The sequence below is a fragment of the Danio rerio genome, chromosome 6 (genome assembly GCF_052040795.2).
Source record: "Danio rerio strain M-AB ecotype USA chromosome 6, GRCz13ab, whole genome shotgun sequence".
NCBI classification, from domain to species: Eukaryota; Metazoa; Chordata; class Actinopteri; order Cypriniformes; family Danionidae; genus Danio; species Danio rerio.
Genome location: NC_141026.1, coordinates 62,227,501 through 62,242,500, shown reverse-complemented (window position 1 = coordinate 62,242,500; position 15,000 = coordinate 62,227,501). Strand labels below are relative to the sequence as shown.

The window sequence follows — 15,000 nt, the reverse complement described above, 5'->3', positions numbered from 1 at the left end:
GATAATGATGGTGGTGATAATTGTGAAGATGGCGATAGTGATTGTGGTGATAAAGATGATGGTGCTGGTGGTGATGATGGTAATGATGCAAATGATTGTGGTGATGTTGTTGACAATGATAGTGATGATGGTGATGGTAATAATTTTGGTGATGATGGTGATAGTGATTGACTGGTGATGAAGATGATGTTGATGGTAATAATGCAGATGATTGTAGCGATGATGAAATGAAGTGATGATGATTATGATGGTGATGATGACAGTGATAGTGATGATGGTGGTGTTAATGATGCAAATAATTGTGGTGATGATGATGATTGATGACAATGATGATGATGGTGATTGTAATGATACAGATGACAGTGATGGTGATGATGATGATAATGATGACAATGATGGTGATGATGATGATGACGATGGTAACAGTAATGATGATATTGTGATGATGGTGATTTGGCTGGTGATGATTGTGATGGTGTTTTTATTGATGATGATGGTGGTGTTGATGGTGATGATGATGATGATGATGGTAACAGTGATGATGTTATCGTGATGATGGTGATTTGGCTGGTGATGATTGTGATGGTGTTTTTATTGATGATGATGGTGGTGTTGATGATGATGATGATGATGGTAACAGTGATGATGTTATCGTGATGATGGTGATTTGGCTGGTGATGATTGTGATGGTGTTTGTACTGATGATGATGATTATGTTGGCGGTGATAGTGATGTTGATGACAATGATAGAGATGATGATGGTGATGATGACGATGATGATGATGGTAACAGTAATGATGATATTGGTGATGAAGGTGATTTTGTTGGTGATGATTGTAATGGTGATTGTATTGATGATGATGATGATGATGATGGTGATGCAGATGATTGTAGTGATGATGATGATGATGATGATGATGGTAACAGTAATGATGATATTGATGATGGTGATTTTGTTGGTGATGATTGTGATGGTGTGTGTACTGATGATGATGGTGATGATGTCGATGATTGTGGTGGTGGTGATGATGATGATGATGCTGGTCTCCGGCAGAGGAGAACGGCCTGATGGCGTAGCGTGTGGATAATGCACTGATGATGGTGATTATTGTGAAGAAGATGACAGTGATGATGCTGATTGTGGTGGTGGTGGTGGTGATGATGATGATGATGATGATGATGCTGGTCTCCGGCAGGTGAGAATGGCCTGATGGCGTGTCGTGTGGATGATGCACTGATGGCCCTGCAGAAGGAGGCCAAACTGCTGCTGTTTCAGGGCTCGCAGGCATTCGACAACCTGAGCTGTTTGGAGAGACTCACTTCAGCTCACATCTCCAGTAAGATTCATTCAGCCATCCATCACTTCATCCCTGTGCTTTGCCTTTTTGACCCTTGAAACTAGAGCTCACATGTTCAGACAAGCCATGCAGACATGTTACTGTGAAGTATCTCCTCTTCAGTCAGTCTGAGCCGAGTGGAGCAGAACCAGACGATGCCGCATGAGTCCAGGCCGCAGACGTGGCATGTGATGTACGCAGACCGATACACCTGTCAGGACATGCAGATCAGCAACACACTCGCAGATATTCCCTTCCAGATCACCATGATGAACCCTGACAGCGCAGGAAACCCACTGGATCACTTCAGTGCTGAGGAGGCGGGTGAGAATTTGTGCACACACACACACAAACACTCTCCCTCTCACACACACAATTTTTCACGCACATACACATACGTAGATACACTTACACACTCTCTCAACAACAAATACACACACATGCAAACACTCTCTCTCTCTCACACATAGACACACACACAGACAGACACACACACACAAACACACACATATACTCTCTCACAAATACAAACACACTCTCTCTCACACATAGACACACACACAGACACACACACACACACAAACTCTCTCACAAATACAAACACACTCTCTCTCACAGACAATCACCACACACATAAGTTCAATGCGATGAGCAGCTCAGTATATCGGGGTGTGTGTGTGTGTGTGTGCAGGTCTCCACAGCTTCTTCTTCCTGCTGATGGTGTCGTATTTCGTGGCGTCCTGTATCTACGCACAGCCGCTGTGGCAGACGCTGAGTAAAGGCGGCCCGATGAACAGCGTGCTGAAGGTTCTGTCTGCTGCGCTGCTGCTGCAGGGATCATCAGTGCTGCTCAACTACATACACATGGCCCGGTCAGACACACACACACACACACACACATCACAGTCTCCATGACGACACTGCGCTGACCAGTGTGTGTGCTTTACTCCGCAGATACGCCAGAGACGGTGTGGGGACGCCACTGACCAAGAGCCTTGCTGAACGTGAGTCTGGACCACATCATCACACCATCAGCCACAGGAAAAACAGACTATAGTGAAGTGTAGTAGTGTTTTAACCACACTACATGATGTACAGTACCTACAACTGTTCCAAAAGGCTCCAGCATACTGTAGAGTAAACTGTACAGATCAACTGTAATATACTGTAGGTTTTACTGTGGTGTATTGTAGTACAATATACTCTATAGTTGAAGAAAACTACAGTGTTCCATCATTTGATTTTAATACTGTAGTTTTTGTGTTACCATAGCAACCGTAGAATTACCACAACAGATCAAATACTGACGACTGTAGTTGTTGTTACCATAGCAACTGTTGAATCACCACAACAGATCAATTACTGACGACTGTAGTTGTGTCACCGTAGCAACTGTAGAATCACCGCAACAGATCAATTACTGACGACTGTAGTTGTGTCACCGTAGCAACTGTAGAATCACCGCAACAGATCAATTACTGACGACTGTAGTTGTGTCACCGTAGCAACTGTAGAATCACCACAACAGATCAATTACTGACGACTGTAGTTGTGTCACCGTAGCAACTGTAGAATCACCGCAACAGATCAATTACTGACGACTGTAGTTGTGTCACCGTAGCAACTGTAGAATCACCGCAACAGATCAATTACTGACGACTGTAGTTGTGTCACCGTAGCAACTGTAGAATCACCACAACAGATCAATTACTGACGACTGTAGTTGTGTCACCATAGCAACTGTAGAATCACCACAACAGATCAATTACTGACGACTGTAGTTGTGTCACCGTAGCAACTGTAGAATCACCGCAACAGATCAATTACTGACGACTGTAGTTGTGTCACCGTAGCAACTGTAGAATCACCGCAACAGATCAATTACTGACGACTGTAGTTGTGTCACCGCAGCAACTGTAGAATCACCACAACAGATCAATTACTGACGACTGAAGTTGTGTCACCGTAGCAACTGTAGAATCACCGCAACAGATCAATTACTGACGACTGTAGTTGTTGTGTTACCATAGCAACTGTAGAATCACCACAACAGGTGAACTCAAGTGTTGTACTATAGTATGGTTAAAATGTTACAGTATTCACTTTAAATTTCTATAGTATTTTTCCTGTCGGCAAATGTCAGCCTTAAAGGGACAGTTCATGTATTAAACGGTGTATGTGTGCTGTATGTATGTCTGTGTGGTGTGCTGTATGTGTGCTGTATGTGTGTGTGTGTGTCAGTGTGTGACACGTGTGCGCAGGTGCAGATGCTCTACATGTTGTTGAGTCTGTGTGTGGGCTGGTCTGTGGGTCGCAGCAGACGGTCTCCCAGTAAACCTCTGCAGTGGGACTCGTCTCCCACATCCACTGCGCTCGCTCTCACCGCTGCCATCACTCAGGTCAGCACACACACACACCTACTCTACACTCCAGCACACACAGCGTAATGTATAAAACATTATTTGTGTGCTGTTTTGAGCTCACACTCCACTAGAGGCAGAAGAGATTTATTTTACAGCTTGTAAAAAGCGGCAGATTAGGTCTTCACACAAAATGAAAATGAAAATGATCCAGTGGTTTACTCACCCTCAAGGCATCTTAGGTGTGTGTGTGTTTCCTCTGTCATGCCAATCAAACGGTTTGTTGTCTTGGTAATGTCAAGTTTCAAGACAAAGACAGAAACAGGTTGTGATGTATTAGTTGTCATAAACAATGTCAGCTTTGCATTTAAAATGTCCTAACTGAGCAGAATGACACTCAATAACAGCATGCATGAGATCTCATTCACAATTATGTGCCGTGTCATCATTATAAAGGCTTCATGACAGTCTTACGAACACCACTTCAAGTCAAGTGTCACCAAAAAGAGCCAAAGTCATTTTCCTTCAGCTGAGTCCCTTTATTCATCAGAGGTTGCCACGGCGGAATGAACCGCCAACTATTCCAGCATAGGTTTTACGCAGCGGATGCCCTTCCAGCTGCAACCCATTACAGGGAAACACCCATACACACTCATTCACACACACACTCATACACTAGGGCCAGTGTAGTTGATCAGTTCCCCTATAGCACATGTGTTTGGACTGTGGGGGAAACCGGAGCACCCGGAGGAAACCCACACCAACATGAGGAGAACATGCAAACTCCACACAGAAACACACACTGACCCAGTCGGGACTCAAACCAGCGACCTTCTTACTGTGAGGCGATTGTGCTACACACTGCACCACCGTGCCACCCAAGTAATGTTATAACTTGCTAAATATGTTGTTTTTTGAATGAGATAATGTTATGAAGCGTTGCTGTGAGTGTGTGTTGTGTCTGCAGGGGGCGCTGCTGGTCTGGCAGCAGCTGGAGGACGTGGAGCAGCACAGTTTCTCACACACTCGGCTCAGTGTGTGCAGCTGGATGCTGACGCTGCTGCGGGTGCTGCTCGCTCTGTTTCTGGCCTCGCTGCTCTATCAGAACATCTCAGCGGAGCGGAGCGCGCTCAAACGAGACTTCTACATCAGCTTCACCAAGGTAAAGCCATGATAGTAGAGAATCCTGCATTCCTGACTGCTGCTGGTCAGGAAGAGGGACAGTGTGTGTTCACTGTTGATCATCAGCTGCAGTGTTAGTTTCAGGCTTTGATATGGAGTATGGTGTGTGTTTGTGTGTGTGAGATCCTTGAGCAGTTATCTTAATATGTCTGAGAAACTCAAAGTCACCCCCTCAGCTGTCAGAACACAGTAAACACAGTGTATTTCTGCACACACACACACACTATAATCTGCTGTTTTACTCCACTGAACTCCATATAACACACTGAACCTCTTCAGCACAGGCCCATCTAAAGGGTTAATGCAGCACGCTGATCATCAACAGTAGACATGCAGCTTTACAACCTAGAAATGTGAATATAATGGAAGTCAATGGGGCAATATATGTGAGTGTGTGTCTGATATATGTGTTTGTGTGTGTGTGTGTGTGTGTTTCAGGGCTGTTTGCTGTGGTTTCTGTGTCACCCGGTGCTGCTTCTGTTCTCTACACTCCTCAATGAGCATCAGAAGGAGAAGGTGACAGTGATTTACTCTTCATTTCAGTTTTCAAGTCCAGCTCTGACTGTTACTGTAATACTGTGTGTGTGTGTGTGTGTGTGTGTGTGTGTGTGTTTGGCAGGTGCTGACCGTGGGTGTGATCTTGTGTCGCAGTATCTCAGTGGTGGTTCTGTATCGACTCTTTCTGTCCCGCAGTCTGTACTGGGAGGTTTCGTCGCTGTCGTCTGTAACGCTGCCGCTCACCATGAGCCGCCGGAGCCCGTACTGAGACACCATCAACACACACACACACTCAGATCAGCGCTGCACACACACACTCAGGTCATTACAGACATTTGCATTTTAAATGTGTTTTTATTCTGTTACTATTTAAAATATGTATTTTTGTTCAGACAACTATCATTCTACATGAAACGCTCAGAGGTGCATCTTAATAAATAAATCAATAAAAACAGGCTATTATAGATTTGAGCATTTTAGATTATGTTATTCTGATACTATTACTAAAGATATACTTTAATTCAGTTCATATGTTATTTAATATGAAAGGCTTGGAGGTGCATCTTAAAAACAATAATACATGAATAGTGGATGAAAGCAGCGTATTCTAGATTTGGAAGTGTTCACTGAGGCATCGCTAAGCGGTTGTTAGGGTGTTCTAACTGCAACCCTTGGCTCATTCTGAAAATGTACCCCTGTATACATTTCTGGAGAGCACCAAATACATCCCAGGAGGTGCGTCTTTTTGCAGTTTTTGTTTCACCAGAGGGCGCTGTGTGTGCATTTTCAGATCTCAAATTTCTCTCATGAGTGCCGTTCACACCTGCTGTTCAATTCAATTCAATTCAATTCAATTCAATTCAATTCAATTCAGCTTTATTTGTATAGCGCTTTTACAATGTAGATTGTGTCAAAGCAGCTTCACATAAATGGTCATAGTAACTGGAACAGTGTGGTTCAGGTTTTAGTGTTTAAGTTCAGTTCAGTTCAGTTTAGCTCAGTTCAGTGTGATTTAATCATTACTGAGAGTTCAAACACTGAAGAGCAAATTCATCGATGCGTAGCTCTACCAGTCCTGAACCATGCGAGGCAGTGGCGACAGCAGAGAGGGAAAAAAACTTCACCTGATGGGAGTGAAGAAAAAAAACCTTGAGAGAACCAGACTCAGTTGGGCACGACCATTTTAATTTCTCCGCTGGCCAAAAGTCTTGTGCAGAACTTCATTCGCCGTGGTTTATGCTGGAAGATGGCCTCAATGAAGACTCGTCTGTCCCTGGAGCGTCGCTGGAATCAGACACATGTTCTCCACTCCCCACGACCATCAGCGCAGCAGCAGCTCAGGATATGGCCTGGTCCCGGATATGGAATCCTTGGGATCATCACGTCGCTGGTCTTGGATCCAATCAGTGACTCTGTGTAATCTGAGGACCTCGGGATGAGTATCCCCAGGTGAAAATAGAGAATAAAGAGAATAATTAGCGTAGCTGCTGTTCATAGTGTATATAAGCAAGATGCAGAAGCCTGTGTGGAACCCGCTAGGTGATGCATTGAGTGTATGCTTTACTAAACAGATAGGTCTTTAATCTAGTTTTGAACTGAGAGAGTGTGTCTGAGCCTCGGACATTACCAGGAAGGCTATTCCAGAGTGTAGGAGCCATGAAAGAGAAGGCTCGACCTCCTTTACTTGATTTTGCTATTCTAGGTACTACCAGAAGCCCTGAATTTTGAGATCTTAAGGAACGAGTTGGTTCGTAGCAAGACAGAAGGTTGGTTAGATAAACAGGAGCTAGATTATTTAGAGCTTTATAGGTGAGAAGTAATATTTTAAATTCAATACGAAATTTAACAGGCAGCCAGTGTAAGGAGGATAAAATTGGGGTGATATGATCATATTTTCTGGACCTGGTCAGAACTCTGGCTGCTGCATTTTGTACTAATTGAAGTTTGTTAATAGAGGATGCTGGGCAGCCAGCAAATAGAGCATTACAGTAATCCAGTCTCGAAGTCATAAAAGCATGGACTAGCTTTTCTGCATCTGAGATGGATAGCATATTTCGTAATTTAGCGATATTTCTCAGATGAAAGAAGGCAGTTTTTGTGACATGGGATATATGGTTTTTAAAAGTTAGATTGCTGTCTAATATGACACCCAAATCTTTTATAGTAGAGCTAAAGCTAACTTTGTATCCCTCTAATTGTAAATTGAGTTGCGAGATCTGCTGTGTGCAAGATTTAGGCCCAATAAGTAATAATTCTGTTTTGTCTGAGTTTAAGAGAAGAAAATTGTTGGTCATCCAGTCTTTGATGTCTTTGATACACTCAGTTAGTTTAGAAAGTTCAGACGTCTCGTCAGGTTTAGTGGAAATATATAATTGAGTATCATCTGCATAGCAGTGAAAGCTGATCCCATGTCTTCTAATAATGTCTCCCATAGGTAGCATGTAAATTGTAAACAGTAAAGGGCCTAAAACTGATCCTTGAGGCACCCCATACTTTACTGGGCAGATTTGTGAAGGCTGTCCATTAAGATTTACAAACTGGTAGCGGTCAGTTAAGTATGACTTAAACCATTGTAGAGCCTGTCCCTGGACACCTGTAGACTTTAAACGATTTATGAGGATATTGTGGTCAATGGTATCAAATGCCGCACTAAGATCGAGTAAAACTAATAGCGAGACGCACCCTCGGTCAGCAGCTAAGAGTAAATCGTTGGTTATTTTCACTAAGGCGGTTTCTGTACTGTGGTGAGCCCTGAAACCTGACTGAAACACTTCAAAAATATTGTTCGTCTGCAGATAAGAGCATAATTGAGTGGAAACAACTTTTTCTAGTATTTTAGACATAAATGGAAGATTTGAAATAGGCCTATAGTTAGCTAAGTTGTTGGTGTCTAGTTGCGGTTTCTTAATAATAGGCTTAATAACAGCTAGCTTGTAAGAGTTTGGAACATGGCCTATAGATAAAGAAGAGTTGATAATGTTAAGAAGAGGTTCTCCTATAGCAGGTAGCAGCTCTTTCAGTCATTTTGTTGGAATTGAGTCCAGCATACACGTAGCTGGTTTAGAGCTATTTATAATTTTTACTAACTCTTCATGTTCTATGATTTTGAAGCAGTGTAGGTTATTATTATGATTTAATGAAATATTTACAGGATTTGGAGTATAAGCCGGTGCAGAAAGTTTGGCATCTCCTATTTTTTTAGATTTTAGAGCCCTCCTATAGCTGGACATACTGTCTTTGTATGCAATTCTAAAGACCTCTAAATTAGTTTTTTTCCATTTACGTTCCAGGGCGCGGGTTGCTGTTTTGAGCGCACGAGTATGACTATTATACCATGGTATAGTTTTAATCTCTCTAGCCTTTTTTAATTTGATGGGTGCCACAGTATTTAGTGTGCTAGTAAAGATGGCATCCATACTGCTGGTTACTACATCAAAATCATTTGAGTTTGCGGGTGCATTACGAAATAGAGAGAGATCAGGTAAGTTATTTATAAATTCATCTTTAGTTGACGGAACAATAGTTCTACTAGGGCGGAGTATTGGAGCGGGTTTGCTGATTTCAGGTAAACATAGCTTATATAGTAAGAGGTAGTGATCTGTAATATCATCACTTTGTGTTCTCACGTAAATCCACCAGAGGCCGCTGTCGACTGACTTACTGACCGACTGATCGACTGACCCACCCTCCTCCTTCCCTAAACCCAACCGACAGTGTCTCGAAAAGCAATCCAGAAAAAGAAAATCCCTGTGCTGGTTTTTACCACATTTTCAATTTTTACTACATTTTTACCCTGTTATTTACTTTTTTGTTTTATTCTTTGGCTTTTGTTTTTGTCATGCTTTCTGGAACCGTTCTTCACCAGACTCAAACTCCTCAACTGACTCTCAAGTCTGCCCATGTATGTGTCGAGCCACTGAGCAACCTGGTAACAGCATATATATCTATATATCTATATCGTGAAAAGGAACAGCATCATACTGCCCTATAGCGTTCATACGTTCCTCTGGCTACATAATTTGTGATCTTCAGAAATGTACACAGGGTTACACTTTCAGAATGATCCCGTGTTGTCTAAGTGGTTGTTGGGCATGTGCTAAGGTGTTGCAAGGCGGTTACTTGTGTGTTCTTAGTGGTTGAGTGGTTGCTAGTCTTTGCAGGTCAGATTTATCACCACAGAGTGCTTATTAATCCTGAAAATCATTATTTATTTTTGATAATTGTTGTTTTAGGGTGCTTTCACACTTGATTCATTTGCCTGGACTGTACCCCCTTGACATTATCACTGTGTTAGCCTTGGCTCAGTCCCGCTCACACACACACACACACACACACATGAACGACCGCTATGAAAACTAAAGTTTGTTGTGCGGTTGGCGGTTCCCTTACGTTATTTGGTACAATTGCATTCACACCAGTCCAGAAGTAAACCGGACCAGAGTTTGCGCAAACCGTACCCCAGACCACCTCTATCAGGCGGACTCAGGTACGGTTCACGGGTGCACACGTTTAGAAGATATGTTCCCACTAGCTAAACGTACTGTACCCTGACGTCAAACAAACCCGGGTGTGGACAAGATATGCTAGTGTGAAAGCTCCTTTATCAGATTTTTTATTTCTGTTCTGTTAGCTTCATGGAGATTTTTATCATGATTTTTTTCTTTTATTTCTGTTCGTTTTTTCAGTGACTGTTTCAGTACTGTGCGTTCACACCGAAGGCAGCGAGAGCATCAAAGTAGCCGGAAGTCATTTATTTTCAATGGGAGCTGGCTGCGATAAGCAGCGCGGCACGTTTTCACTGGTGTGGGCGTCGAGGAGAGTTAAAATCTTTATGGTAATGAGCCATGATGCAGTTTGGCGGCAAGCAGTCGGAACGTAGAAGTCCACCGCTTGAGGAGTCCAGAGAACACAGACCTGTGAACTTTGGTTCTGATCACAGTTGTTCTTGAGGGTTTGATCTTAAGGGTTTGATTATTGCGGTCGGCGGATTTTCAATTATTTACGATGCTTTCTTACAGGGACATATATTAAAAGGTTACTGGTGTGTATTAATGGTGTATATATTTAAAAACAAATCTGGAATAACTATAACCACAGTACAAAACAGTACTGCTGCTTCAGAGTATTTCAGACATATGGACACATATTGGAGGAGTGGAGCAAACATACACGACACGCAACAACCAGATCTTCCATTGATAAATCAATTTAATTAAAAAGTGCAAGATTTTTATGCTAAAAGCATGTTTTAATGCTGGAATGTAAGGGATTTGCTGCAACGGCTCCTTTAAATACGAGGTCAATGTAGCCGATTTTGATGCTCTCGCCACCGAAGCGGTGAAGGCAGACAGCGGTGTCGTCAGGGTGGCCGGAGCGAACTTTGATGCTCTCACCGCATTCAGTGTGAACGCAGTTAGTTGTGAATTTTATTGTGAATATTTTCATTTTATTTCAGTTAATTAAAATGTTTTGTGATTAACAGTTTTAGTCTTTATTTTAGTTTATTTACAGCAGGAGAGACGCTGATTTCATTCATTCAATCAAAGACGAAAACAACAGATAGAACTCAGCAGATCTAACTTCATTTATCTGGTCATCTTTCTCGTAATTCTCCAGTTCACACATAAACTGACACCTTTCAAAAATGGGCGGAGCTACCTTCAACCACTGAAACAGCTGATTGGCTGATTCGCCTCTGCAGTGAAATCAAATCATTTCATTGGTTAAATTTCACTGCAGTGTGTTTAAATATATTCAAATGAAATGCAAATAATATTTTTGTATTATTTCTATATAAATAAGACCGATCATTTTTATCTCTATGGAAGATTTATTGTTAAAATACAATGTATTTATCTCGTTTAGACCTGGGTTACATCCTCGAGCAATAAGAGAATGTGAAATATGAATATGAATGCATTTATTGGTGATTTATTTAACTTCTGCTGTTCTCCTCAAGTGCCTGAGATGACAATCAATCACTGATGCGGAGATGGGTTATTATTGATCCTGTTTACTGGATCTGCTACTAGAGCATGTGTGCTGAAGTCCAGACTGTACTGTATTTATGATTATGTTATTAAACGTCATGCACACCCTCTGTATATGTGTCAGTGGCCTGATTGCTTTAATCTGCATCCGGCTGATCATTTAGCATCTCCAGCAGACAGCTATTATTTAAAAAAAATAAATAAATATTACTTATTCACAATTCTATCATGTTTGTATGTGTATTTAGGGATATTTTTGAACTTAAAGACTCCCACTAGCTCGTCTCAGCTTCAATTATCAGCCTGTTATTATAAAATTGTCAGCATATTATTATTATTATTATTATTAATATTATTAATAATAAAATAAATTATCAGCTTATTATTATTACATTATCAGATTATTATTATTATTATTCAATTATCTGCTTATTTTTATAATTATTAATATAATTATTATTATTAATAATAATAATAATATTAATATTCAATTATCAGCTTATTATTATTATTCAATTATCAGCTTATTTTTATAATTATTAATATAATAATAATAATAATAATTATTATTATTATTATTAATATTCAATTATCAGCTTATTATTACGTTATCAGATTATTATTATTATTCAATTACCGACTTATTTTTATTATTATTAAATTATCAGCTTATTAATCAATTGTCAGTGTATTAATAATATTATTATTATTAATATTATTATTAATATTCAATTATCAGCTTATTATTATTACGTTATCAGATTTTTATTATTATTCAATAATCAGCTTATTATTCAATTATCAGCGTATTATTATTATTATTCAATTATCAGCCTATTAATAATCAATTATCAGCATATTATTATTATTATTAATAAATGATCAGCGTATTATTATTCAATTATCAGCTTATTATTATTTTATTATTAGCCTATTATTATTATTATTAGTCAGCTTATTTGTTATTATTCAATTATCAAATTTTTATTATTCAATTATCAGCTTATTATTATTATTTATCAGATTTTTTATTATTTAATTATCTGCTTATTATTATTATTATTATTATTATTATTTTATTCAATTATCAGCTTATTATTTAATAAAATAAGCTTAATTTTCATATTTTTGTGCGTTTACTCTACTAATGTTTATATGAAACATCAATGTTTTGTGTTATTTGTAGTTTCGGTGATGAAAAAGCACATTTAGAGCTCTATTTTAGGGATCTAAGCACAAAGTCTAAAGCATATGGTGCATGTTTACTAAGAGCGTGTCCAAATCCACTTTTGCTTTAATATAAAAGGGGAAATACTCTGTGCACCAGGCGTGAGCAACCAAGTGTTGAGCATATTCTGTTAATGTTCAGCAGAAAAACAAAAGCGAGAAGACGGTACTACAGAATGAGAATTTTCCATTAAAGTTAATGTCCAAACACGTCAGTATAGTAGTTCACATTGTTGTCACAGATGAAATATACTGTAACATGGAAAATGCGGTTTAAATATTTTCTAGTGGGTTAGATATTAATTCATAGTCATTCAAGCAACTTTACCGAAGCCTCTTTACTTGGTTGGTCTCTCTGCGTCAGCCACGTTTGTAGTTTGTTTACACTTTTAACATGAGCTTGTAGTTCTAATGGAATTCACATCTAACACACCATGTATTGTGTTCCATATCAGCGGTTAGAGTATGAACGCTTCTACAATACATTTCTAACAGAAATAGTACAGTAATTTCCACTAAATAGAATAATAATAGCATTCGGGAAGCTTTGGTGTACTCTTTTCAACATACTACAGTTTGGGACACACTCATTCTATTTTCAGTACTATTTAGGAGGGATAGTCTGTGAATTGGGACGCAGCATCTGTTATTGTCAACTCTGTTATGGTTAGAAAAGTTAATCATTTAAACAACTATTACTAACAGAATCAAATGTTCACTATCAGTTTGCACTAATAATATATGCAGTTTACTGTAAATTATACATTTGTCCTATATTAATCCAGTTTAAGGAAACAGAATGGAAAATAGCTCAAATGCTCCTGCAATTCTACAATAACTGATATGCTAACAAGATCACTGCGGAGAGGGCGAGGATAACATTATGACACAATGATGATTGTGAAGCGGTTCATCATCTGTGTGTCACAACAAACTGTAAGCAATCATCAGATATTTATTTCACCACGTCCTGCTGAATTCTGCACCATTCATTCATTCATTCATTCATTCATTCATTCCAATGAGTTAAGTATCAGTGAATTTCATAAAAACAAACTGTTCATTGATTTATGATTCATCAATATACATTTGTACAGAACCCTTCACAATAAGGTTCAATTTTGGTTCAATGTTTTAACTATACTATTAAACATGAACTAATAAAAACAAATATTTCATGATTCATCTTAATTTTAATTTATAAACATCCCAACACATCTTCACTTGCATCAGTTAATGTTATTTAATGCACTAGTTGTTGAATGTAACCAATATGAGTAAATCTTTCACAAACATACTGCTGCTTATGCAATAACTAGTGGGTTGTTAAGTGTTTACACCAGTAAATTATTATATATTATTATAATGAATATATTCTTTCTTAATTGTTTATTTAAATCAATGATATATCTATACCTTTTACTTTATTAATCAGTCCATTCATCAGCAAATATAGCTACACAAATATAAATAAATGGCAAATAATAATAATAATAATAAGAAGAAGAATACAGGTTTTTAATGGTGCTGAATAAATGTTACTGTACTGTAAAACTCAATATAACCATCACAAAAAATGCAACATAATGAATAGTTAGTAAGGTAGTAGTTGGGTTTTGGTTTTGTGTAGGTTCATTAATATAAACTAAGATCACAGCTGCTAATATACAGTTAATATCTTATTAATAGACAGGTAATAAGCCAGTAGTTAAAGGGTCAGTTCACCCAAAAACTCAAAAATCTGTCATCATTTACTCAGCCTTTACTCTTTACAAACATTAATGAGCTTCTTTCTTATGTTGAACACAAAAGAAGATATTCTGAAGAATGCTGGAACCATTAACTGCCATAGTTGAATAAACAAATACTATGGAAGTCAGTGGTTACAGGTTTTCAGCATTCTTCAAAATATCTTCTTTTGTGTTCAACAAAACCTCTGCACGAAAAAACTCTGAAGATTGCAAACTATTGGGGGAGAGAGAATAGCCACTTTCACTTTTGTGTGAACTAACCCTTAATAGTGTGATTTGTGACTTAAACTAAAGTGTCCCCTACTCTGCCGCTCGTCCCCTGCAGTGGGCATTGTTAGGGTGTGTAATAATCAAAAAGACCCCGATCTTCAGTCTGAAATCTGCTGATAACATCATCAACATTCACACGCTGACTGATGATGAAGAAGATGATGACATGAGACATGTTTCAAAACCAGTGGACACACCCATAACACACACACACATACACACACACACACGCAAGGGCTCTTATAAAGCACTTCTCACACACTCTCACACACCAACAGATCAACTGAGGAGAAATCATGTGCAGCAGCAGCAGCTCCAACACACCAGACCAGGGTGAGTCCAGTCTACACTAGACTACTGCACAGGAGACTAGTTACACTGAGGA

At 39.2% G+C, this 15,000-nt stretch overlaps 2 protein-coding genes across 4 annotated transcripts in view; both read left to right on the top strand.

Annotated features, from left to right (window-relative positions):
- The window catches only part of gpr180 (G protein-coupled receptor 180), a 7,908-nt gene extending 2,079 nt beyond the window's left edge, over positions 1 to 5,829 (top strand). For 2 of the 3 annotated variants that reach the window (XM_087258298.1, XM_087258297.1), the window contains 8 exons: positions 1,197 to 1,337; positions 1,461 to 1,661; positions 2,029 to 2,209; positions 2,292 to 2,341; positions 3,579 to 3,736; positions 4,665 to 4,859; positions 5,318 to 5,395; positions 5,499 to 5,829. In XM_087258298.1, the coding sequence (XP_087114424.1) occupies positions 1,211 to 1,337; positions 1,461 to 1,661; positions 2,029 to 2,209; positions 2,292 to 2,341; positions 3,579 to 3,736; positions 4,665 to 4,859; positions 5,318 to 5,395; positions 5,499 to 5,645 (1,137 nt within the window). In that variant the 5' untranslated portion in view covers positions 1,197 to 1,210 and the 3' untranslated portion in view covers positions 5,646 to 5,829. The remainder of the gene's footprint in view (positions 1 to 1,196; positions 1,338 to 1,460; positions 1,662 to 2,028; positions 2,210 to 2,291; positions 2,342 to 3,578; positions 3,737 to 4,664; positions 4,860 to 5,317; positions 5,396 to 5,498) is intronic. The other variant, XM_087258299.1, reaches the window with a different exon arrangement.
- A 9,007-nt stretch (positions 5,830 to 14,836) lies between these two features.
- Positions 14,837 to 15,000, top strand: part of tgm8 (transglutaminase 8) — a 9,021-nt gene continuing 8,857 nt past the window's right edge. The window contains exon 1 of the mRNA XM_087258283.1: positions 14,837 to 14,948. Within this exon, the coding sequence (XP_087114409.1) occupies positions 14,912 to 14,948 (37 nt within the window). The 5' untranslated portion in view covers positions 14,837 to 14,911. The remainder of the gene's footprint in view (positions 14,949 to 15,000) is intronic.